Raw genomic sequence first — 27837 nt, forward strand, 5'->3', positions numbered from 1 at the left:
CAAATTAAAATAATCGACATAGCAATACCAGGGGATAGCAGAATAGAAGAAAAAGAAATGGAAAAAAATCACCAAATACAAAGATCTACAAATTGAAATTGAAAGGCTGTGGCAGAAGAAGACCAAAATAATCCCAGTGGTAACTGGCGCCCTAGGTGCAATTCCAAAACAACTTGAAGAGCACCTCAACACCATAGGGGCCACAGAAATCACCATCAGCCAATTACAAAAAGCAACTTTACTGGGAACAGCCTATATTCTGCGACGATATCCATAATAATAACAGCAACAACATTGATAATAAAATCCAGCCATCCCCAGTCCTTGGGAAGGACTCGATGTCTGGATAAAACAAACCAGTCAATAATACCTGTCTGACTGTGTAAACAACAACAACAATAATAACATCTCTTTCTCCACCCTACACACACACATGCACATACACATATGAAAAGTCAGCTCTCTCTCTCCACATATGTGGAGGAGCTATAACCTGTTCTTGGACAATCTTCATGAATTTAAACTGGCAAGTATGTGCATGTTGAATCAAAAAAAATCAAACTTCTCCCCTATTGCATGCTCAGCGTTGCTTCACAAATGCTTCTTTAATCTGGCTGTCAGCCAGTATTCTTGGTTTAGCCACAAGCTGTATTGAAAGGAATACAGCAGTCATGAGAAGAGGAGGCAGCGGATATCATTGAAGTGAAACATGGCAAAGGAAAAATGCAAGACCCAAAATTCCTTTTGCTACTATTGTAATTATTCATGACTTTTGGAAGGAGCACACAGGCACAGTTGGCAAAACAAAAATAATAACATAAGAGGAGAAGCCAGCAACTGGGAAGGAAAGAGCATGCAAGTATTTTGAGTTTTTGGCTACAAACACATATTTTGTGATTACCACCACACTACAGGTGGCTTTTTGTTGCTTTTGATCTCCATGTCTATGATTATGTAAAGGGGACAAATTTTGGTATACAGCTTTCCCCCTTCTCCAGTTTTGAATTGTATTTATTTGTATTTATTTTAAATTTTCTATACTCCAAAGCAGTACCTGCAATTAATATAGTGTATCTTCCCAGGAAATCTACCTCTTGATCCAGGTGCCCAGTCTGTACATATTAGAGCACAGTTATAAATAAACTTTATTATTCTGGAGCATGGAATTACTACCTGACAGAATAAAGCACTGATTTAATGCAGCCCTTCCAAGAAAAGTGGTGGTTCTATCATTACTGTGATAGCCAATACACATCATAAAACTGATCCATGGCAGCTTTGAATAAGGACCTGCACATCGTTCATTATTACATCACTTTATATTAGGACAACAGGGATCAATAAAGCAACAGGATTAAATGCTGCTATTTCCTCCCACAACGTCTTATGATGGATACCGTTTACTTGCCAGTGTGCCTGAAGTATTGCTGGGCTTCTCTGCTATGTCTTTGCAAACCTTTGAAAATGAATAGCCTCTGGTTTTAATACGATGCCTTCTCCAATACTACATTGCTTTTTTCTGTTCCTTCATCATTACATACAGAAGTGTAGATTCATCTGATCCAAAGTAGTGTTCTTAAAGGCAATAAGACCCAACCTATTCTGATTCAGTGCCTAGAGACAATTGTTCTGGAATGCCAGTTGTTATCAGATTGGACATGATGTTAATCACATTTTTAAGAAATGTTATACAGGCGAACACTGTTATGCGCAAGGTTTCTGTTATTTTCTACAACTGTGGATAACAGTACCGCAGATAATGGTTCATTATGTCAATGTGACTGGGGGGAGTTAGGTTCCCGGAGGCTTCAAAATAGCAAAAAAGCAGGGGAAAGGGGCAGAAATAATGGAAACAAAGTGCCTTACCATGCTTCGTAGTTCTGCAGCTGTCACACAATATACCCCAAACATCCAAAATTGCCATATTTCCACAATTTTCCACAAAATTATAAAACAAATGAGCCACAAAATGGCTCCTTTCCTTAAAATGGTGGCTGGAAATGACATTTGAGGTCATTTCCAGTCACCCCGAAACCACAGATACGTGGAAATCAACCTTTTCTGACCACCACCACCCCCGCATACACCATGGTCAGTGTCAGTTATCTGACCACGTGGAACTGCGGATGACAGGTCCGCAAATGGAGAGGTTCGCCTGTATAGAAGCCATGTAGGCCCTGACATGGATTGGGGCTATGGAAGGGGCAGAGTTAAAGACCCTCCCCCTATGCCACAATCATGATCCAAATCAAGGACTCCCCTCAGCTGCTATTTATTTATTTTTTTGGCAGGGGGAGTTTAAATGCAGGGACAAACAACATGATTAACATTATATCCAGCTTGGTCCTTAATGTTTTTCCTCATCATTCTCAGAGTAGAATTATAGGTGTTTTGGGGACTGACCACTTTTATAAACCATGGCTCTAGTTATCAATTGTGGTATGCAAGTGAATACAATTCAGAGAATTTCAAATGCATAAACAAGGCTTATGTACATGAAAAAACTGATTCTGAATTGTGTTGGATCATAACCTTTCTTGGCCTGCAACAATGAAAGTGCTTGTCATGCACTAAAATATTGACCTTCATGAGTCAGTATCCAGACAGTAACTCAGATATATAAGAAATCAACATATCCAGAAATTAATAATAATACTCTTAATAGAATGCAAATTAGTCATCTGTTTATACCTGTGTGCTACTGCCAAGCCTATGGAGCATAAGATAAATCCATCTGCGTGCCAGCATATTCACCCATGTCTCTCTGTCATCTTCTGTGACCACATTCTGGCCATTGTACACAGGCACACAGGGTGACTTGAAGAGATTTTGCTAACCTCTTTCCCCTGTTTTTATCTTTCTTTCTGCACAGTCTTTCTTGAAAAGGAGGGATCAGACTAGAAGAAGAAAAAGGGTTAGCACTAGAATTAAATAAGCTGTTGACATCTAGAGTTCAGAAGTACATGAAAGTATAGTCTCCAAAATATGTAACATATGCTAAACTAGGGAAGTAATAGATGTCCTTCTTTTGTTCTGGTTTGAATGATATGCTTATTATTTTCCAGCTGTAGAATAACATCCAGCTGCGGGGTTTGAAATGTGGTTTATAGTCTGAAATACATTCAGGCCAGTCCAAAATGTAGTGTATAAGATTTTGAGAGACTGCCCAGTTTTCCAGAAAGATCTGCTCCCTCTGGCCTGCGATCTTGAATGCCAAGTTTCAGATTAGAGCATATTTTAAACAGCTGAATAATAAACCTCTGAAAATAGTGTATATAATGGAAATGCTGATACAGTTTTGACACAACCAACTTAAGTGTGTGTCTGTGTGTGTCACCAACCAAAGGATACTGGGGTTGGGGATTATTGGAGTTGAAGTCCAATAACATCTGGGTACCCAAAGTTGAGAATCCTTGCTCTAGTACTTGCTACAAATGATGCGTCTGAAACCATGTATATGTTCTATGTCAACAATAACATTTCAAAGTTACACATGTGATTAAACAAACTTGAGAATCTTTGTGCCAAATCAAAGTTTTTCCAGGGCCTTTCTTTTCTGGTCAGGGAGAGGGGCGACTTTGTTAATGCTACTTCTTCATCATCAGGTTTATGAGATGTACAATGCCCTTTTTACTTTGACTAGTTTTGAGATATAAGCTTTCATTCTTATATCATTATCAATTCTCAGTGGTTTGTGATTAGCCACCTAATGTTGCAGCGGGGAAGTACCTTGCCTAGGGAGCAAGAGGCTGCTGGTTCGAATGTCCTCTGGTATGTTTCCCGGACTGTGGGAAACACCTATATCACGCAACAGTGATATGGGAAGATGCTGAAAGGCATTCTCTCATACTGCGTGGGAGATGGCAATGGTAAACCCCTCCTGTATTCTACCAAAGAAAACCACATCGCTCTGTGGGCGCCAGGAGTCGACACCGACTCGACGGCAAAACTTTATTTTTACTTTTTGTGATTATTAATGTAATGCGGTGTGATCACCATGGATCACAGCACGATGGTGATTATTAATGTGGTGTTGTGATCACTGTGGATCATTGATGATCTTGTTCCAGATGTGAATGCTTGCCTGGCTACAGTGGAAGACACTGTGAAACTGACGATGATGACTGTGTGGGACACAAGTGTCGCCATGGTGCATTGTGTGTAGATGCTGTCAATGGATACACCTGCATTTGTCCTCAAGGATTCAGGTAAGCAAAGCAGCATAGTCTCTTCCAGATAATACATAATCTCTGAGTGTGCTATTCGGGCCCATAGATCTGCTCTTTGTGAGACAAGGATGTTTTATACATGCACATGGCTGTATTCAGTCGTTTCTAACTGTTGTTTGGATTCTGGAAGGGCAAACATAATGGACAGAATTAGAGTTAGTAATAAAATTAAGATAATTACTGCCAAGTGTGGCTGCTTACACTTCACAGGCAAGCTGAATCAAGCCTACCTGTTTTGAGACAAAACAATTCGTTGCATACATAATTTAAATACATACTCCAGGATGATGGGCCTTGCAGAAAATAGATTTAATGTAACCAAAGCTCCAAAACACAAATAAACATTCTTGAACGTGCAGTATTGCTATTTAATAAAATGAATAATGCCATGCTGAAGCTTTTAAGTTGGAATTATTGCATCGCCCACAACCCTGGTCCCCCCTCCCCCGCCTTTTGCCTTGTTGAATTATTTTTGTATGGGATTTTTGATATTAAAACTAAGAGGCAGTTAATATTAGTGCATATACATAACGTTCTTCCTTTACAGAAAATTATACTAATCGATTTATTTGAATCTTCAGGTCTTTGTTGTGGTGATACAAAAGATTTATGGGTTAAGAGATATGTTCTAAGACAAAACAATACCATTTGTGTGTTCCCTTTAGCATATTTGGAAAGTACAGGTGGCCCTTGTTTTCCGCAGCTTTGGCAACCACAGTTTTGCATATATATGGATGGGTCTTAGAGACCTAGTTTCATTATCCGCTGTATTTAAAACAGATGATTTTTGCCTATCCACAATTCCTGGATCACCGGTAGTGACTTCCAGTGACACTTCTGCTTGCATTTCTGGTGGCATTCCTGTCTGGAGGCAGTGCAGAGCCATTTTGTGGCTTGTGCCCCCCCCCCCCCCCGCAGCCCATAAAAATCAGCAAAAAAATCGACTAATTTGGAGGTTTAGGGTGAGGGGGGCATTGCTGGAGAAGTGAAATGTAAGGTGCTGTTTTATACTATTTTTATTTCTGCTTCCTTCCTGCATTTTCTGGGGGGATTTTTGGCAATTTTTTAATGCATAAATGTAACCCCTGATTCCCTTAGAGTTAAGGTTTCATTATTAATGGTTTCCATATTCATGATTGTTGGTGAAAACAGAACCCCCGTGAATAACAAGGGCCTCCTGTACTGCATTAGGGTGAAGACAAACATAATATTCTAAGTGTGATGAATATAGTCTTGTCTTGAAATCACATTTAGGGTACACACATACTTACAAACAGAGTAGTCATGGTATTTGTTTTCCTGCTGTGCGGTTAACTCAGTTACTCTCCAACTTGGCCATTTAAATGATGTATGTATTTTGATTGAATCTAACACCAATTTCCTTTTTGCTCCTCACTCCATGCTTCAGGCAGGTTGTCTATCTCCTCTTATTATACTGTTCTATGACACATTATTTTCTAAAAATTCCCAAGGTTTTTTTTATATGTGACAAACTGGAACAAGGAGCAAGGAAGGGAGGCTTCATTATTTCTCTGACAGTTAGTCAACCAGTACAGGGCACCAGCATCTTTAGCTACAAAAAAAGGTGGAGGAAGGAACAGGTTGTCCCCATACTCAGTTTAGGGAAGAAGATTGTTCATCTGCTGAAAACATGGTAGTGTACTTCTGCAGCAGACTTGTCACACAAATTATGTTCCTCTAGATCCACCTTTGTTTCTCAGATAGAAAACATTTCTTCAGACCATTACAAAAGTACATATGGTTTATGGTTTATTAGCCCCACACATTTTGAGTCTGACCTCTTCTCTACAAAGGCACCTATAAAAGCAAAATTCATATCCATTACAATGTAGTAATGAGAGAATTATTTAAAAATATATCTGAAAAACTTAAATGTATTTGGTATAATCCCATCTTCCCTTCTCGTTTAAAACTGTCACACCTAAAATGTTCCATCTTTCTCTACGCTTAAACTACATTTAAATGTTCAATAAGGAACACAAATTATGGTCGGCCACAGAAGCTAACTGGGAAAGCTCAAGTTATGGTGCACAGTGTTCCTTTCTCACTATTCCACCACCACCACCGCTCTAAAATATTGAGATCTGATTGTCATTTGAGTGCTTTGCCTTTGGTATAGAAGATCTCTAGTCTCATAATTTGAAGTCTAATTCTGACAGCTGCCAATAGACCAGTCTTCTGAAAATCTCACTGTATGTCAAAGATAAGAGCACTTTGCTGAATGGATTTACTAACCATTGCTTTGTGATGTTAGATATTGCTGCCTTCCAGACAAATATTTTCTGTATTTGAGAACACACACACACACACACACATACAGAGAGAGAGAGAGAGAGAGAGAGAGAGAGAGAGAGAGAGCAATAACACCTGGCGGAAAAAAGGATTCTCATAAAACAGAAATGTGGGAGCATTTGTGAACCTTTTTTCCTAGGCACTAAGCTTGCCATAATTTACCGTCTTCCCACTTTCATCGTTTCTCTTCTTTTGCCCTTACCATGCACTCCTGTTGCATTACTCTGCCTTTAGCATTCTGTAGAACAGGTATTGATTCTTTCAGTGATGTAAGGCCATGGTTTCCAAAGCTCAGTGCTTACAAAAGATAAGATAAGCAACTGAATTTCTTTGTCCAGCATGCCTTTTCTGATCTCTCCTTAAATCTTCTCTTGACTTTGTGCTGGTTGCACAGAAAAAGGCCAATGGATATATATGTCTAAGTTCCTAAAAGCATCTGTTTGTACTGGAAATGTAACATGCTACTAAAAACCAGACACCTTTAAGAGCACACCTTTGATGTGGTGAGGGAAGCATCATGTGAATACACAAACTACAGATTTTGACAAGATTCAAATCCACTCTTAAACTGAGTTTAACGATGACCTGGAGAGGAAATGGGACTCTCCCAGCATACATCAGCTACACAGCAAAATAGTCTGATTTAGGCTTAAACTGTTACAGGTTGGAGAGTAAAGATGCTTACACTGTAAATATCAAACACAGATACATCACAGTCCTAAAATCTTAATAACCTTAATAGTTTTAAGACTATTTTGACTGTTCATGCTTGTCATTTATACAGTGATTTGGTTACCAATTGTCCACTTTTACCCCATTTATCTGCTCCCTGTTCAATGTATTCCAAGAAACAAAAAGCCCTCTTTAAAAATGCCACATACCACAATGAAATTTACAAAGCTTATGTAAACTTCGACAGGAAAAATTCTGTAAACTTCTACAGGTTGCAATGTTTGCTCAGCCAGGGAGTTATTCACACATGGCTTCATGCTGCAGGGTATCTGAAGAGTGACTCTGCTTCACAGCAGATTCGCAAATGTTTAATTCGGGGGATTAAATGGACTGTTCACATAGGGTCAGCTCCTCTCCACAATCCCTTCAGATCTTTTCCCTGTATGCGTTCCCACAGCTTGCTCCAGCTTGCTCAGGTTTTTTTCTCCAACCAATCTCATCCCAGACGAGGAGATGAGAGAGCTTTTGTTGTTAGTTTGACAGCTGGTTATGGAAGAATGGCATGACAAGTTGCCAAACAGCTGGATCAAACAAGAGAACGCTTAACCCTAACCCTAACCCTGCCTTTGTGAGTGAGTGACTGTCTTCATCACCTCATTCCCCCGACACACACACACCCCAGACCATTTAAGAGGCAGGGAAGTTTAAAGTAGAAATCATTGCTTTTTCTATGTCATGAAGAAAAATGCAGTCCCCTGGAATCAGCTCAGACAAAAAGGTTCAGGTTACATCAAAGCTGTAATCTCCATTCTGCATGTGTGAAGCCTACGTTAAGACCCACATCTTGCAGTTTGTGCTTGCATTTAACTCAGGAATTTCTCCCTCTCCCTCCCCTTCTGGACTACCTCCACAGAATTTCACCAATCTGCCACAACTCCGCCCCCCCCGCCCCCACCTCCCTGCACTTGCAATTGCAAATCACTCAGAGCAGACCATACCCAACACTGCTGTCATACTCCCCTTCATTGAGTTTTGAAAAATGGCAAATTACAGGCAATGGCCACTCCACACATATTGGGAGAAGTCCCGGGCATACCAGAAAGCTCGGTTTTTCAAAAAATAAAGCCGCCGCAAATAGAGGATTTTTTTTACCCTGGACATAATTCGGGCCAAGCTAGATGTGCAGCAGTAATTCGGGGGGAAGCAGAATTGGGTGTGTACTGGTCCCTGATAGCTCGCAGGGACTTCGAGGTAAATCACACTGATATGTGGATTCACCCTCCATTCTGGCGGGGATGTGAGCTAAAAGCCCTGTGTGCAAAGCCTCCAGGAGATTTCCTGGAAGCAGCGCTGGACAAGCCACCATTGTATATGCTAACCTACCTCACAGGATGGTTGTTGTGAGGATAAAATGCCACTCTGAGTTATTTGGAAGAAGGGCAGGCAGAATAGCTAGGATGAATATATGAGTAGAATGTGAGTTGCAGAAATTGACAGAGTAGTAGTCTCTTCCCAACATTACTTTTAGAGCTATGAAGGCTGGAGTATTCTGCAGTATACTTTTCACTCCTTAGGCACTGCAGTTTAAATTGAAGATTAAAATTCTGCTAACAAAAGATTTCTGCTTATTATTCTTTACACGAATTTGGCCTTCTGTATTTTCCTGGCAGGCTGCTCTACTGGGGATTTAAAATCTTCTTTTGTAAAGACAGCAATTGCAAACATTGTGAGCACCACGGAGTTGAGTTCTATGATGACTGTGCATGTAAAATCAATTGCAATTCATTTACGATTGGGTACAGTGGCACATGCCTTGGGCATAAACCATGTAGTTATTTGAAAGTCTAAGCACCAATGAAAGAGACGGATTGCTTGGGGTGGCCCGTGGGAATGGAAATGAGGATGGTTGTAATAAACTGCAGCCAGTGACAGTAACCTGAACTAAAGTCTAAGAAAGCACAGAAGGGCCACCAGCTATGACAAAAGCTCTACACTACAAGTAGTTCCATATCAGAGCATTAAACCTGTGATGTACATCTTCATAACGTGTGCATGTATTTTGCAGCATATATAGACTCTATACACGCTGTGGGAAGCTGTGGCCAGCTGTTCCTTCTAAGCTCACATACATGCAGCAAAGTCCATGCATGGACATTTGGAGAGGATCTCTTTGGGTGTTGTTTTTTTTTAAATCAGCACCATTCTTCCTGAATACAAATGGATTAGCGCTAAGGAAAAGGAAGCTTGTCTGTTTGCCTTTACTTTTTCCACAGAGAATTTTCAAATTACCTGTCATGGTGGAGATGTAGCATGAATAAAGTGATGGATTTTTATATGCACTGATTTTTTATAGCTGTAATATTTTATCTCTAAACTGTGTGGTTGTCTCACAGATTAGTTTTACCTTAGGCTAGGATTCTACAGTAGATGGTAGGATTCCGGTGTTTCTTTTTTAAATAGGAAGACAGAATATACATTTTAAAATGAAAATATTCTGCAATGTCTTTGTTCAAATATATTTAATCTAGCTGATCTGGCACAGAGCATCTGCGCCCCTAGTTCTCCCTGTCTCTCCTCCTTCATCTTCAATTCTTTCTCCACCTGCCCTCCAGCCCCATTTCGTTCTCCCCACCCCCACCCCGGCAGCCTGTTCTCCCTCGGTGGCCAGGCTGCTTTTCCTCAGCAGTCGGCCGCTACTTCTCCTCAGCCAGCTATCTGCCAGCCTGGTGGCGGCTGCTTCCCCTGCTCAGCCGCCTGCCGTCCTGGCAGCCACCTCTTCCCCTGTGTGGCCAGCTGTCCTGGCGGCCGCCACTTCTCCTCCATGCCCGCTTCTCCTCCTGTCCCTGTCGCTAATCCGCAGCTCTCTCGCGAGAGCTGCCATGCATGAGATTAGCAACAGGTACGTTTAAGAGAATTAAATATATAGATAGCACATTCCTTGTTACTCGGAGGAGCAATTAGCCATTTGCCTGCTTACTTGTCCCAAGTACCAACTGCTGCTCCTCTAAACTCTTCAGTATTCTTTCACAGATACAGGCATGAAAAACTGTATCTTGTGGCACTTTACGACAGAGGGAGGCAGCCTTATAGCCAACAACCCTTAATTTCTTCTGACCCATGGACTATCTCAATCACCACTCCTAAATTTAAGTAGCCAGGAGAGATGTAGCCATCGCAGTTGTTTAAGGCTGGGCGGGGGGGGGGAGGGAGGGGGATGCAGTTATGTCTGGTGCTCCTTCTGACTGGAGGAATTCTCATTGTGAAACCATCACAATGGCCTCTTCCAGGCTTAAAGGCCCAAGTAAGACAGTTGCTGTTGAGCTGCAGCACCACTCTGTTCTCAGACTATAGAATATGAATATGGGAAGCTGAGAGAGAGGTAGATTTGGGTTGCTTCAAGTCAAGAAAATCTGGTTCCATCTTCCACAGAGCATGGAAAACATGGTTACATACTTTTGTTTGGCTTACGGACGTAAATAAAATGATTGATTGATTGGTTGGTTGGTTATATACTTATTTATTGATAGCTCTTTAGTGATAGGCAACTCTGAGGAAGCTTATTCATCTGGGTACTTCTTGAATTAAATAGTGTATTCTCTTCCTCACTGCCAGACATGGACTCTGTTAAATTTGTTTTTACTCGTGTATGAACTCTGTTTAGAATCTGTGAAACCCTAGTAAGCAGAGTATGAATTTAGTAATCCACCTGTTTTTTGATATATATTTTATCTCTCAAGTGACACGTATTCCAACTGCTGAGCTTTGTATAATGCATGTTGTTTTGTTATGTAGCTTTTTCAAAGTTCCCCCACTGTGATACTTTACAGCAGGGAATCTGAGTAGCAATTGTTTAAGTAAACAAGAATCATAACCAACATGCAGAGCCTACGCCTGCAGCCACAGACACTTCATACAAGCGGAGACCAGATGTTAGATCCAGATTCCTCTTATTAGATGTACAAAACATGGCTAGGGTTGCCAACATTGCATTGGCTGAAATTGGGACAGGGACTCTGAGGATGGGCCGGCGATCTGCCTCATTTGGAGGAAGGCGGGGCCAAGGAAGGGAGTCTTTTGCCCATCTTCTCTCCAACTCCATCCCTCCCTCCATCCTCCTAGAGTCAGTCAGTGGCAGCCACAGCAGTGAGTGTTTGAGTGCCTTTCTTTTAGCAGCAGCGTGCCTGTTGCCAGCACACCCACCCCAGCCAGCCCTGCCCCAAAGAGCAGCCATTCCTTTCCCATAGTTTGGGAGGCGGGAGAGCTCTCGCCACTGCTTTATAATTTTTTTTAAAAAAAATAAGGTCAAAAAGCGGGAGAAATTGTGTCCCGAACGGAACAAGCATTTCCTCGCTAAAGGTTGGGCCATCCTGCACAGTGCGGGACAGTTGGCAACCCTAAACATGGCCCTGACATGCACTTATGCATCACAAAAAAGTTGACACTGGTAACTTCACTGGATTGTGAAGAAAGTCTGTGATGGAATGAGATTGCAACTTAAGCAGTATCTTCATACTGGTGTGATGACACTGGAACTTCTTAAAACTCAACAATTGGCATGTTTCCTACAACACTTTCTTTGAACATGTTCATTTGAGCTGTAAATGAACATTTAGAGGTTTTACTCTCTATTCTGACTGACAAAATAAAACTGTCATCTAATAAGGTATAGTACACATTTCTAAAACAAACCAAATATACGACTTTATTATAACACTGTTCTCCCAGAAATCACATTTTTAAAAAGCAACTTACATAAAAGGACTTGTGGAATAGATGATCCTTATTTTAATGCTTTAAACACTACACCACATTTTAAACACAAATACTCTAAGAACAACAAACAAAATAAAATAATCACAAAAGCAGCAAAAACAACAATGAAGCAAAAATGGAAAACCCAACAATAAGTAGTTGAAAGAACTCCACAATAGTCAGTGGCTGACATCCTAACCAAAGCTCCAGATGTACTAGGTGAGATGCTTCTACTAACATAGGCAGTAATTGCATGGGGGGAAGGGACAGTTTTTGTTGATCTCCCTTTCTCCTGGAAGTGTCCTTCACCACCCAAAAATAGGTCCCTGAGGGTCACACAGACTGCTAGATGCAGCATATTAAGACCTTGGTTAGCTCCCAGAGGAGCCAGTGTCAGAGACTAGAGCCTACAAGATGAGAGTTATGATGTCAAATAGGTGTTCCCTAACATTATGTTCTGAAACCTACTTTCTATCAAGGACCACAGCCACTACAAAACAGTGTCTCTAAGTCTTATCCTGTCAAGTAACTCAGAAAGTACACCATGGTCGATTTCATCAAATGTTGCTGAGGGGTCCAGTGGAATGAACAGGGACATACTACCCTATCCAGTTCCTGATGTAGATTTTTCACCAGGGACCAAGGCTGTTCTAGCACTGAAACCAGGATGCAATCAGAGACTGAAATGGATCTGCTTGAGCAGCTTGTCCTGAAATGGAAGACTGAATACTGGAAGCTAATTATCCAACATTGAATACTGTAATCCACCAGGAGTCTCAAACAGGGGACAGTGGCAACACAGTTCAGGTACCTTACTCTGTATTTGAGAAAGGAGAACTGGCTGAGTATTGCTACTCTGCATCACTCCTCCTTACAGTGCCAGAAAGTAAACTGCAGTCAACCTGTTCATATCAGGTGGCCTGGGAAGCCAATAGGTTCCCTGCTAACCCTATGTAAGAACTCCCCTAGACTTTAGTCGCTTGACTGAGCTTCTCAACTCTGGCAGAAAATGCAAAACAGACTCTTCTTGCCTTGTTTCTGCTTGCCACACCTTGCCTGCCCGCTATGGAAGCTGACCACCAGCCTATATTTGACCAGTCATCTGCCTTTGGGACCCCATCTGTCTGTTTTGGAATCTGACTACTGGCTTCTTTTGACTGCTCTATTTGCCTTGGATTCTGCTGGCCCTGACAGCTGGTGGGATCAAGGAAAGACTTCTTAAGCTTGCCTATTCAGTACTAAGAGAACTATTTCCACTAGGCAGCCTGTTGGCAGCATATTGCAGATATCTGTGCAGCCCTGGCAGGCTACTGTGGTGGGGGATGAAATTTCTGGGAATATATTTAGTGTTGAAATGCATGTTATATAAGAGGGTGTTGAGTAATTACTTTGATTTTCACACAATGTATAGCTTCAGACATCACACAGAACCAAGGTTAAATCTCAGTTGGAATTCTTCCAACACGCACACAATATCTCCTAGCCTCGGGAACATTCATTTCCCATTCCTTGCCTGCACATGAACTGGAACAATTCTACATTCAATGGTGATTAGAACAAGCAAATATCAGTGATGATATGTGAGACAATCAACCTTTGTTCATTATAACCAAAAGTACTTGAAATAAACTTAGACCTCAATCCAAGAGTTGAAGTGGGTTTCCGATTTCTGTTTATTTCAAGCACTTTGGTTGCAATAAAATAAAATGGGTTAAGCCTGATCTTTATTTGTTTCTAACCACTGTCAATGGAATTCTTCCAACTCGCACACAGATAGGGAGTGGGGGAGGGGGTGCTTCTGAGGCTAGGAGGAAGCTAGCACAATAAAATGTCTCCTTGCTTCCATATGACATCTGAACCCACCTAATGTTTGCTTTTCATTGAGAGAGAGATTAGAAGGCCAGGTGGCACACATTAGGGCATAGCAAATTTGGCATAGTTGATCTCACAATTTGCTCCAGCCCATCCCTAACCTAATGGGATCTATTCTCCTTTGCCAGTCACCATGTTCATAAGAAATTGTAGTATATCTTGGAGTTGATTTGTGTTTAAAATGTACACAATAAACTAAGGATCATTTCTTCCACAAGATCCTTTTCTATTGGATCCAACTGCCTATTTTTAAAATTTAAAACTATATCAGGGCTGTATTAAATATAATATTGCTGGTAGAAGCTAAACAAATTATAGCTGCGTATATGGCTTTGAGGATATTTAAAGACCCCTGAATCAAGCCATTTAGGATCTCAGATCTGAACCACTGACTCTCTTCTCAAATGAGCTTTAAAGATTTGGATCCATTATACCCAGTCCAATATGCCTCGCTGAATTTGATAGAGCTCTGATAAATAGAACAATTTCTCAGTGCAATTAAACATGGCAATGAGCAAGCATAAGCACTGGATTGATAGCAACAAGTTCAGGTCTAGGCTTCATACACCTTAGCATGTATGCTGTCTAGGATCCATGCTAGTTTATTATAGCAGTGGAGATTTAAAGTGTGAGGCCAGCTAAAGCCTTATCAAATAGTGGTGTGCTCTGTAAATGCAATAGGGACAGGAGAGACATACAGTTCAGGGAGTAAAGAGGAGGTAAGTGTAAGAGACAACTATGATCTATAGAAAGAGTTCTCTAGCCAAGAGAGTAAATTTCTGGTAGCCACAGACTGTCAATAGTTTTTCAGACTGAGCTACCTGGAGTATATGACTTTCAGCTGATAAATAACATAGTGTAGAGATGTGCAAGCTGACTTGCACTTGAGCCAGCTCAGCTCGAAGGCTTGCCCTTGAGCCCAACCAGGGGGCCCGGTCTGAGGGTGAATCGAGCCAAGCCCCTGCCTTGCAAGACAGCTCTACAGTATAGTTGTAAAGGGGAATCTGGCAAGGATTCCCCTTTACAAGTAAAGAGCTATATGTGGAGGGTGAGGGGGAAGGTCTCCTTCGGTCTTTGGTCTCTGAAAATCAAGCTGCTGCACAGCAGGATGGTGCAGGCAGAGGGGGCTCCCTCCCACCGGCCTCCCAAATGACAGCCTGGGCCAGCTGCAGCCCGTTTGGTGTCTCTGCACACTCATGTGCATGTGCAGAGAGGCCTGAAATCGCCAGCCTCGGCTGTCATTTGTGGGGGCAGCAGGAGGGCGGAAAGAACCCTTCGCTGCCATTCCCACAGCCGCTGTGGTCACTGCCAGTGCCATCCCACCACGCAGCGGCTTGATTTTCAGAGGTGAAAGACAGAAAGAGACTTTTAATAAATAATAATAATAGTAAACTTTATTTGTTAGCCACCCCATAACAAATTGTTCTCTGGGAGGACCCTTCACCTTGCCCCCACCCCACCCCACACATAGCCCTTGTAAAGGGGAATCCTTCCTAGATTCCCCTTTGCAAATATAGTTGTCGAGCCCTTTGAGCCAGTTTGACAGTGGGACCAGACCAGACCAGGCTCATTTGGGCCCGAGCCACCCAGGGCAGCTCGAATCTGGTCTGGATTCAAGCCAAACTAGGTAATCTGGTTCCATGCACATCCCTAAACATGGTGGCTTATTATGGAGTGATTTCTCTTTCTTCTGAAAGCCACATCTTGTTGTTTGGAAGATACTAAATAATATTTGTGAAAACAAGCAAGAAACTGGGACAGGCTAGGGGGAAAATTGATCTTGCTTTCACAGTGTGTTTCTGTTCATGACTTTTAAAAATCTGGCTAATTGTAGGTATATTCAGGAGTTAGTTGTTAGCAAGTTGTATTAATTTTGACTGACTGTGGCTTTCATAACCACCTTTTGTGCTCTCTATTCATGGTACATTCTGCTTCATTGCAAGAAGCAATTTCAGTTCTTGATTTTGATTAAGTGCCGTCAAGTCGATATCAACTCTTAACGACCACATAGATAGATTCTCTCCAGGATGATCTGTCTTCAACTTGGCTTTTTAGGTCTCTCATTGGTGCATTCATTGTTGTCATAATCGAGTCCATCCACCTTGTTGCTGGTTGTCCTCTTTCCTTCAACTTCTCCAAACATTATGGACTTCTCAAGGGAGCTGGGCTTCGCATAATGTCTCCAAAGTATAATAGTTTGAGCCTGGTCATTTGTGCCTCGAGTGAAAATTCTGGATTGATTTGTTCTATGATCAATTTGTTTATTTTCCTGGCTCTCCATGGTGTCTTCTCCAGCACCAAAGCGCCAATATCTTTTCTGTCCTGCTTCTTCAAAGTCCAGCTTTCTCATCCATAGAGTGTCATGGGGAAAACCATTGTCCAGACGATTCTAATCTTTGTAGGTATAGACACGTCATGGCATCTAAATATTCCTACCAAGACCTTCACTGCAGTTCTTACAGCTTTGCATTTCTTTGATATCCTATATTTGCCTGTAGTTACTGACTTTTTCTCCAAATCTGTCTAATGGTTCTTTGCTACAACAATACAAAATGGAATAAAAATCTTAACAAGTCTTTGGAAACAGGGCATATATCATTGCAGAGTCTACTTTACATCTTCTATGGGCTGGGGAGTGACTTTCATTTCATTATTTATTCATAAGCTGCAGTGGCTCCAAATGATAAGAGTATGATTAATGCTATGCTCATTATGATGTGTAAATGAGTTGGTTGTTTGCTTTTAGAAAGCTATAAAGAAGAACTTGGGGACAAAAGGCAGGAACATTGATGAGTTATCTGCAAAACAAAAAACTCAAGTAAATCTGAAAGAAATCTTCCTCTTTCTCAGCTTCCCCTGCAGTTTGTATCTGATAATAGGGTGAGCACAGCTAAATTAGTGGGCATGCAGTTTCAATGTACTGTTTACAGTTAGAACAATCAAGTAGCCTCTTGTTGAAGGTCACAGTAATTCTTCACACATCTTCCCCCTAGCAATTGTGTCTTTATTTTTCAGAGATTGTCTATCATTGGCTCAATCCACAAGGGACAGCAATTTCCTGGGAAATTTTCAGACAAATAAGAATATTAAGTCACTCTACAGGGAAAAACAAAACACTGCGAGTAGTACTCAAAAGTTTGATCTAGAACCACTTTCTGATATTATTACTCATTCTTGCTATGGCTCAGTTAGCTGAAGCACAAAGTGCCGGTTATTTTTCTACATATAGCTCACTTTCATGCAGAAACGAGCATGAATGTCAGTACTATAAGTTATTAACCTATGAGTCTGTTTTAGAACTATTTATAAGAAGCCACCTCAAAGTTACCTTGCAAGTAGGGATGTGCCAAAAAACGATTTGGCCTCTGTTTTGCCGACCATACTGATCATGCAAATGGCCACCGCGCATGCATGTAGGCCATGTGCATGCTGGCATCATGCAGGGGCAGCTGGGAGATGCTCCACCAGTGCACAGGCATCGCTGGGGGAAGTGCTGGGATTACGGCAGTGGCAGTGAACAGAGGAGCAGCTATGGACCTGCTCTCCTCTGCTTTAAAGGGGCAGTGTAAGTCCTCATTTTTAAAGGGATGTGCCCATGATTTGGATGCCAAATTGTGTTTTGAGTATATCCCTACTTACAAGTAAGACGACAGTAGATTCAGCAAGACCTAGAAGCTAGTTGTGATACTATAGAATGCATTTTTCCCCATCTTAAGACCACTCATGGACGGAGAGGAGCAGGTGTTCTTGAAGAGCATTTCTTTATTTATCATATTGATAAACCATCTGATATGTGTATCTTTAGGCAGTGTACACAATTTATAACAACAAATGTAAAACAGAGTGAAAACAAAGCAATTTCACGGGATAAAAACAATTCACAGAATAAAAATGTTAAAACAATTTCATGGGATAAAATTAATTTCAGATAAAAGCCGGAGAGAACAAATGTGTCTTGAGGGTCTTCCCAAAAGCAAACAGAAATGGAGATGCTCTTATTTTGCCAGATAATATTCCAAATATTATTATAATTTTGACAAATAATATTCCAAAGCCAGGCGTCAAGCCTGGGGGTCAGCCACAGAGAAGGCCCAGTCCCAAGTCACCACTAGATGAGCCAGTGGCAACTGTAACCAGACCCAGGGGTGTAGCTATAATTGAGCAGATGTGTTCAAAGAACCCGTGAGAATAATATGTGAGAATAATGGTTTATAATTCAGAGGAAATTTTTTTTAAAAAGAAAGTTTATGGGAAGCAATATTGTATTTAATAGCTTGTGTACAAGTCTGAGGGGAGACAACAGTCAGATGTAGCTAGTCTTTTTGTTTGTTTTATATTTGATTGTTAAGTTTAACCCTATCCTGAACAGGGATGTGCAGGACCCAGCGTTCGGCCGGTTCAATGGGTGGGGGTTCCCCCGGCTACGTTTCCCCCACCGGCACTGTCATCAAAATCACTGAGGCAGGGCAGCAGCATACCTCCTTGCCGCCCCGGTCAGCTTCATGCCAGAAGTGGCCCGTGCACACACATGCGTGATATGTGTATGTGCACTGGCCACTTACGGTACGATGCTGACCTTTAAAAGAGCCCTTAAGATTCATTTATTTATTCAAGCTTTTGACCAGTTGTAAGTTGATTATATGGTTGTTATTGCTGTTTTAAATTTTTTAACTGTTTTAATGTATGGTTTTTCACTGTGGTTATATTGTTTTATTTTTTAAACCACCATGAGACATTCATGTGTGATGGTATAGAAATGTAATAAATAAATATAAATATAAATATCTGGAGTTGTTTTTCTCCCAATTGTCTTAACATGGGAATGGGATAGCAACCACCCTACCATAAGAAGTGCATTCATTCTGGGATGGTTTTCTGCCTTGTGTCATATTCTTATTAATAACATAATTATCATAACTGGTTTGAGGGCCATAACTCTGTATATTTTGTGTACCAGAGTGCAGGTAAGGGTTTGACAGCAAGAGCATAGCTGGGAGCGCAGTAGTTTGCTTGTTTACACACATTTATGCAGCTGGGGTGGAAATCTACCCCCAAAACCAGATGAGGGTTAATGATAAAATTTAACCTTGTATACTTTTGTATTAATATAAATCCTGATAAATAATTTTTAAAGTAATAATCCACAGAGCCCAGACTTATAATATGTGTATTTTCAGTATTGTCACAGGGAAATATTGTGTGTGTTCCTTTCTAGACCAACACTGATGGAAATCAGGGAGATCAGGGAGGATATTTTTGCTCCATTTCAGGATTTTTTTAAAGGAAACTGCATGAAATGAAAGATTTAGTTTTGAAAGGCTGTTTTAATTTTGTGTTCATCATTTTTCTTTTCAAATGTCACATGAATTCCAACTGAATATTTATTAGTCTAATAATACACTTACCTTTTTTTATTTTGTTAAAGAATTTTTCTGCAATCTGAAATTTGTTTCATCTGAAATAGATGGTTTCCCACTTGGCAGGGTGGGGAATAAGGTTGATTTCTGTATAATATTTTCTGCTCATGCAATTGTTTTATGAAGTGATATCATGAGCACATATCTATTATATATTATCTATTTCCAGGATGAGTCTCTGTGTGTGAACCAATGTAGGATCCTTTCCACAGGATCATCTTGAGTACAGTTATTAACCCATTCATTGTATGTAGTTTTCCATATGTATATACTCATGAGATCTCTTTAAAAACAGGAAATGTTAATTCAGAGTTGGCCCAGTATCACAAATTGGCAGAACCTGACAATGTTACCATCGGATTTCAGTTTGGAATAACAGTGTCCTTTTCTCATTTTTAAAGTGGACTCTTCTGTGAAAATCCTCCGCCAATGGTTCTCCTCCAAACCAGCCCTTGTGACCACTATGAATGCCAAAATGGAGCACAGTGCATTGTCATACAGCAGGAGCCAGTTTGTCGTTGCCTGGCTGGTTTCGCTGGCCAGAAGTGTGAAAAACTCATTACCGTCAATTTTGTTGGGAAGGATTCTTATGTTGAGCTGCCACCAGCCAAAATCCGCCCTCAGGCAAACATTTCCCTTCAAGTAAGTCATGCAAATAAGACCACAAATCTTCAGTCTTGAAATATATTTTTGGATCCTTATATCCACATAATGTGCAGGTATTGGCAGATGTAACAGCAAATAACTTAGACAAAGGCCCAGTGCATGGTTTATCCTACAAAGATAACCAGGAAAAATAGTCTCCTTGTGGTGAGCAATGCCCTACCATGTACAACTCAAATTATTCTACATTATTTAGATTCAGTTTCACTTTCCACATCTCAGTCTATGAATTCGCTCTAAGGATGTGCAAATCGATTTGGACTCGAATCTGGCTATTTCGACTTGGAATTGAATCACCTCTAAAAGGAGTGATTAGATTCAAAGTCGAATCAAATCAGCTAGATTTGGATCGAATCTATCAGAATCAATTCGAGTACGGGGCAAGGAGGGGCAGGGAGGAGAGCCACATTTCATGCTTTTAAAAAACACACAAAGAGGCACCAGGACGCCCCAAAATTGTGCAGAGCCTGCAGTGGTGGGAAGCAGTGACCCAATCCACCATGCCTGTTTGAGAAAGAAGAGGTGCGGAGGCACCTTTGAACTGCTCCTGGAGGGAGCAGTAACTGCAAAGCTGGCAGCAGCGCCAGTGGAGAGGCAACAACTCTAAATAGATAGCTAGATAGATAGAATAAAATAAAACTGCTTGCCATCCTGCTCTAGGCGCCAGCAACTTCTTTGAGAAAGAAGAGGTGTGCAGGCACCTTTGAAGCGCTCCTCCTGAGCCATTTTGGAAGGGCAGTATATAACTCTAATAAATAAATAATAATAGTAGGAGTGGTACCACTGCAGAGCCCGCAGTGGAAGAAAGGCGACAACCCGACCTGCCATCCTGCCATCCCTTCCTGCAACTGGCTTGGCCAGCTGTTCAGCTCACACTAACTCTCACACCGGGACCAGGCTGTCCTTCAAACGGTCTCCGTGCACACACATGGAGGCCATTTAAAGGGATATCCTGGTGTTCCTTTGCTAGAACACCGGTGTTTTCGTGTGTGCTGAGGCCGCTTAAAGAATATCAAGGTCCCGGTGTGAGCAGCCAGTAGGTCTCAGGGAGGGTGTCGGGTCACCACTACCTCACCCCCACTGCTGCATGCTTTGCAGCTACCACTCAGATGAGAGGTTCAAAGCTCATTGCACCTCTTCTTTTTGGAATCAGCAGCCAGTGGGCCACAGGGGGATGGTGAGGGGGATGGCCGCCGCCTCTCCACTTCAAAAGGTACTGGGTGACTCGGGACCTCATTCTTTTTAAAAACAATGAGGAAAAGAGGCTCTCCTCCCTCTCCCTCAGGCCTGTTTCAGGAAGATTGGATTCGAGGTTGAATCAAAACCCATGTGTTTCAATCTCAGTTTTTGATTTTTGCACATCCCTAGTTACCGTCACATGAAGCATAGAAAGATAAAAGACAACTCAGCTTTGCTTCCATCTTTGGCACATCTAAATAACATAAGAAGCCACCTCATTCTCTCTGGTTCTGCCTGCATAAAGAAGCAAACATATTTTGTGTTATGAGGCATGGCACATTTAGCGGCAAAGGACAGATTTGGGACTTGATTCTGAAAACAGGTTCATGACAAAAGTATCATTTGGATGGTAACATTCAAACCAGACTTGTTTACTACATGAATCTCACACAGATGGTGTTCTCAAAGCTTATTTTGCAGTTAAAATATTGCTTCTCCATCTGGTAGTTAATTGCCTCTCAAGTTAAAAAAAGGTTTTAACTAAGCATATATTAAAACAGGGTTAAGAAATGGCTCTTAATGAAAATAACACTTATTTCTGATTGAAAACAAACAAACAGGAATTCACTTTCAACTTAGCAACCGGGGAATACTTTCTTTGGGGAAGAAAATGAATTTGTAGCCTTTAAATATTGCCACTTATCTTACAATTTAAAAAATCACCATGTTGACACATTGACTGTAGAAATACTTTGAGTCAGTATTCTTTCTTGGTAGATACTTCAAAGTTCACATTTTGGGCCCTTTTTTAAAAAAAGAAAGGCGCATGCAAGAGATTGGGGAGGGGAATTGCATGCATGAAGTTTCATGGCCCCTGGCTAAAATGCAAATGCTTGAAAATTGACTTATTATAACATACAAACCAATATTTGTAATTCCTGATGTGAGGGGGAGCGTCGGCAAAGGATGGTAGTGGAATTCCAGGTTGTTATAGGTAACTTTTGGAAGTTTAAGAGATGATAATGTAAACGTGTTATTTCTAGTTTTTTGTTTTTCATATATATATATAAAAATTTAAAAAAATAACATAAAATCCATAGAATGGGCTACACCACACTAAAGATGGCAGCGAAGAGGCCTTTCTCAGATACCACAGCTGTCCAGTATTGCTCTTTAGAGTGAGAAGAGACACTCCTCCTACCCCTCAGGGGGGAATCAATGGGCTGCTGTGATTTGCTTGCTGTATACTTTATGGATAAAAAAGCTCATGTGTGGGCTGAGCATCTGCGTTGTATGCAGAAAGTCCCAGGTTCAATCCCTGGCATCTCTTGCTCAGATTGGGAAAGATTCCTGCCAGAAACCTTGAGAGGGCCATTGCCAGTCCATGTAGAGAGCACTGAGCTACATGGACCAGTGATCTGACTTGGTTGAAGAAAGCTTTCTATGTTTTTTTATACTGCTTATTATAAATCAGCTCTTTCTACCTGAAGATACTGGCAGGCCACTTGGTGAGGTGCGGACTCACCACTTGACTCTTGTCTGTCCTGGCATGGTAAAAGGTAAAGTGTGCTTTCGAGTCGGTGTCGACTCCTGGAGCCCACAGAGCCCTGTGGTTGTCTTTGGTAGAACACAGGAGGAGTTTACCATTGCCATCTCCCACGCAGAATGAGATGATGCCTTTCAACATCTTCCTATATCACTGTTGCCCAATATAGGTATTTCCCATAGTCTGGGAAACATACCAGCGGGGATTTGAACCGGCAACCTCTGGCTTGATAATCAAGTCATTTCCCCGCTGCGCTATTAGGTGGTACTACACTGTTTTTTGAAGAAACTGAAAATAGTTGACAATTGAAAATTGTTTTAATGCCTTTGTATCATGATTGCTGTTTTTATATGTTGTCTGTGGTTGAATAAATTGTCTAGAAATTCATTAAGGTTGTTCACACAACACAGGTGGGGGAGGGGAGGCAGGATCTCACCTACCTTCTCCCGGATGATACTCGTCACCTTGGCAGCACGACTCATGTTCCCACACAAGCAGTGCAGCAATCTGGAGGCCAGGGAAACACAGCTCAGCCTAAAGAAATCCCATAATGCACTGCGTAAATTGCATGGATTTGCAATTTGAAATCCAGTAGCGGGATTTCCCTTCTGCTGCGTGCTCCAGCCTGCAGGAAGCCCAAGCAGCCACACAACCTGGTACCAGGGTAGAAGGATGTGCTTGAGCACTTCTACTTCGGTAATAGCCCAAGTACAAAACTTGGGCTACCTGGTGGGGCAGCGGTGGGATTGGGCCTGATCCCAGTGCTCCATACAAGCGGCACTTTCCAGGTAGAGATGCACAACCTGAGTAGGGCTGCTCGTGTGAACAGCCTCATAATGTTACATTTTTTAATTTGCTTCTAAGCCACCTCAAGCTGTAAGAGAGGTGGTATAAAAATGTCTTAAGTAAAAAAATTGTTTTGGGTGAGGTTTATGCTGTTCAAAGAGTTTTGTTAGCCACTCAGAGTGCTTTTTAAGCAGAAAGGTGGGCTATAAATCCTAAAAACAGCAGACTCCAGATTTCAAGCAGCTCTTGGCTGCAATCTAGCAGTCTTGATGTACTTTTCAAGCTCCATATGTTCACAAGCTTCTCTTCTGAGCTGCGGGATATTTGACATAAGCAGGGACTCTTGGTATAAATGTTTCCCAGCTATGCTTCTCATAATATATAAATTATGTGCATTAAGTTAATTAACAGTGAGCATTTGTGCTAGTAAACCTCCTTGCAAAGATGACGCATAGAAGTTGTGATTCCTATCAGAATACTTATAACAAATTCTTCACTTAAAAGTGTGATTGCATTGGAAGAAATGCTTTAATGTCCATTATTTTCAACTGTACATTAAATGATAGTTATCCTGAGCACGCAGAAATATATATGTATACACCTTTACTTACTCTATCACCATTAATCATCTTCAATTTGACATTCACAGGTAGCAACAGATAAAGACAATGGCATTTTATTGTACAAAGGAGACAACGATCCTCTAGCTTTAGAATTGTATCAAGGTCACCTGAGGCTTAGCTATGACACACTGAACTCTCCACCCACAACTATATACAGGTAAATCCATTGATTGAAAGATTAGGAAGTAAAAATTTCCATAAAGAAGGGAAGCCACATTATTTGTTTCTTCTATAACTTTGGACGGGCAGGCGGGCAGGGCGTGGAGCTTGCTTACAATTTGTGAGTGTGTGTTTTCAGTTTGCACGAACTTCACATTTTCTTTCAGGTTATGAGTTATGAGAAAGATGCAGTTTAGGAAATGGACAAGAAAGGGGTTGTTAATCTAAAGTGTTCCATTAAAAAATAATTATGTTTAAAAAATTCTACAGGTTGTACTTCCACTTTTTCACAGACTTCATGCTCTGGGGGTTTTCTGTCCCAATTGTGAATTTTGTTCTGCATTCTTTCACCACTTACAGTAAATGGGCCACAGCCCTATTGATTTCAGTTAAACTTATGTTTGCCCCAGAGTCTCTTTTCTAAAAGAATGAGAAAATTGTGAAGTATAGACTCATGGGTCTTCTAATCCAGTCTCTTAATGCAGTGGTTCTCAATCCCCCCCCCCGCCCACTCCAATGTTGTTGGACTACCATCATTTGGCCATTGTGGTTGGGATGACGGGTGTTGTAGTCCAACAAAGTTTGAGAACCCCTATCTTAATGCAAGGCAGAGCCACTTACTGTCATGTATCCTTCATAGATCCACCTTTGCCTATACATATGCCTCAAGCAGAGTGCCCTGAAGGAAGTTCATTCTTGTTACTAGTTACAGAAAAAAATCATTCTTGCACCAAGTAAGCCAAACAAGAGCTGCTTTGGGGAATGAAAATAATCATTAGCAAATCTGACATGGAGAAAAAAATCTGGCAGCAGATATGATGTTCAGACAAACCCTAATGCCATCTCCTTACTTTCAGCATGGTGTTGTGCTTCCCACAACAAACATGTAAAATGTGAATGATGGATATGTCCTTTCACACCAGTGTGAACACTGGGGAGCCAAAGCCAAATCAAGGCTCCTAAGTATGTATGCATGGGTGCTTAATTTTCCGAGCAATTCTGGTGAACCTGTGTTAAACACAAGTAATGCAAAAGTACAGTGCTGGTCTGAATATAAGCAAAACGTATCCCCTGAATCCAACAAAGTGTTATTAGCGAAGGTTTTTCAGCACCCAATGCCGTGTCTCTAATTCTAGCAGTTTTTGATATCTCAGAGAAACCCAAGATCATATCTTCTCTTTAAAAGTGATACTGTGGTCCTGCACAATAAACTTAAAGGGGCCAATTTTATGTACAGAGAAACAGGAAACTCGCTACTGAGTCTCAATTCCTTGTGTGAAATTCTTTAATACTCCGGAAACAAGGCAGGATGGGTAATAAGCTCTTTTTGGAACTGCCGTCTGTTCTTTTTAGGGGGCTGTGTTGTACACACCAGAGTGGAAGCAAGCTCGGTAGGCTGCTTTTTGTGCGGGTGGTGTATTGACTAATTAGGCAGTACATTGATTTCAGCAAGCTCTGTTCTGGAACAGAAAGGCCAGTCATTAGATCTGAGCTAGCCTGTCTACCCATCGAAAGGGTTTTTGTTGGTTACTTTCACCAGTGATTAGAGCCTGGTGGGATCGGCATGAAAACAGACTCTTTATTCTGCAGCTAATCCTAATTGATTCCATGTTATAGCAAAGCCAAAGTTGTTATAGCAGTTTTATGCCACTAATTAGAACATAGGGGAAGGCTCATTAGTTGCAGACAACACATGAGGTGACAGATCAGAGCGGGTGCCTGTTCCCTATTGTTGATAGCAGAATGCTATAGTGACAAGAGGCTGTTTCTTTTACCACTGTGTTTTATGGATCCTCTCCTTCCTGGCAAAGTTACCCATGGCGCTAAGCATCAGTGTCCTCATTATTCCTGTGCCCTTCATATTGATCAAGGAGGAGGTCTCCATTCGGAATGACACCTCATTACCATAAGATTAATGGCCTGCTTGCTGACTGTGTTTTGCACTGTGTGATCTGTTGAGATGGTGAATGCTGCTGCTTAATGTGATGCCCTTTCTAAAATGTCACTCTAATCTTTTATTAGTTTAAGGAGTATAGCAGAATGGGGATTAGCATCAAGCTCGATAGGAAAAGATTGGGCTGAGGGAGAAAAACTGCAGCTAAAGAATGTCAAAAGATGGTGGGGAGGGATAGAGCTTCTAAGTGGATTAGTTCCCCCACCCCCACCCCTTAATGAGTGGGTTTCGGAATGGGAAAATTCCAGTTCTTTTTACTCCCTGTTCCATAAATGGGCATGTTTTAGTAGTAAATCTTAGACACTATAAAGAAGTCCCATGATGTAGATTCTAATAGTGTTTCTGGGCACACAAGAATTTAACATTAACCCAGTGGCACCTGATGCCTCAAAACTGTGAGGGCACTATAAAACCACTCCAAGCAGCAGGGAAAGCCTGACAAGCCGTGAGGCATAGCCTGCAGGCAAGGTTCACAGAAACATCCTGTTCACCTAAGTTATGCATGTAACACTGCACGTGTTTACAAGACACCTGCCACCAAGCAACACCATCCAAACAATGCTCTCCAGCCAGTGCAGATTAAAACTGTGGCACAACGCCAAAGCAGGAAACAACCTACATACAGAACAGAGCAGATGCATCAAGAAAATGAGCCAAGCCACATATTACATATCATACATGATATGCAATACATCATAAAGCATGTAGAAAACCTTCTTTAAAACATTTATCCATTTTAGATGGGGAACATGACACCAAAGTCCAATAGATGCCAACACATACAGCCTTCTCTCTTTCTGTGTCTCATGTACACAGACAGAACTCACACAATTTCCCCCCCTGCCCAAGGCACTGAAGTGCAACTAGGTAGTTTTGGAGCCAGGACCTAAAGGCTTTTGGACCACCACCACTACCCCGCTGCAAGTTAAGCATCATCCCCCTACACACAGACACCATGACACACGCAGTATTTTTAACACATGGGTTCTTGAAGGCACAAACAGCAACTGAACTCAATGTAAGAATGTAAGAATATAAAACAGGTATATTTATGCAAAGACCACTTAATGGCGCAGTGGGGAAGTAACTTGCCTAGAGAGCAAGAGGTTGCTGGTTTGAAACCCCACTGGTATGTTTCCCAAACTATGGGAAATATCTATATCGGGCAGCAGCAATATAGGAAGATGATGAAAGGCATCAACTCATACTGCACAGGAGATGGCAATGGCAAATCGCTCCTGTATTCTACCAGTGAAAACCACATGGCTCTGTGGTTGCCAAGAGTCGACACCGACTCAACGGCACAACTTTATATTTATGCAAATATGCATGAGCAGAAACATTTCAACATGCAGCTTAACATATTCCTATCCTGCATATTTTTTTCCCCACTCCCCGCTCTGTCCCTAAAGCAGAGGTCATGCTCGGCCACCCGGTGCAGCACAGGCCAGTGGCACGGCATGGCAACAACAACACCCCAGACAGACTAAAGAGGATTTGGGGGCCCTCAGAAGGTGTGGAAGCCCTGGACTTCGGCTCGGAAGTCCAGGGGTAATAGTACCTCTGCCCAGGCACAGCCAACAGAAAGTCATGTTGCCCTCTTTCTGTGCTTGTGAGTTTCCCAGAGGTATTTGACTAGCTGCTGTTGAAAAGAGAGTTCTAGACTGAAAGG

General features: G+C 41.5%; 1 protein-coding gene across 6 annotated transcripts in view; it reads left to right on the top strand.

Moving 5' to 3' along the window:
- The window catches only part of SLIT3 (slit guidance ligand 3), a 731964-nt gene that overhangs the window by 672534 nt on the left and 31593 nt on the right, over positions 1-27837 (top strand). For all 6 annotated transcript variants that reach the window (XM_053288108.1, XM_053288109.1, XM_053288110.1 and 3 more), the window contains 3 exons: positions 4071-4208; positions 19657-19897; positions 24079-24209. In XM_053288108.1, the coding sequence (XP_053144083.1) occupies positions 4071-4208; positions 19657-19897; positions 24079-24209 (510 nt within the window). The remainder of the gene's footprint in view (positions 1-4070; positions 4209-19656; positions 19898-24078; positions 24210-27837) is intronic.

Source organism: Hemicordylus capensis, chromosome 2 (assembly GCF_027244095.1).
Source record: "Hemicordylus capensis ecotype Gifberg chromosome 2, rHemCap1.1.pri, whole genome shotgun sequence".
Lineage (NCBI taxonomy): Eukaryota > Metazoa > Chordata > Lepidosauria > Squamata > Cordylidae > Hemicordylus > Hemicordylus capensis.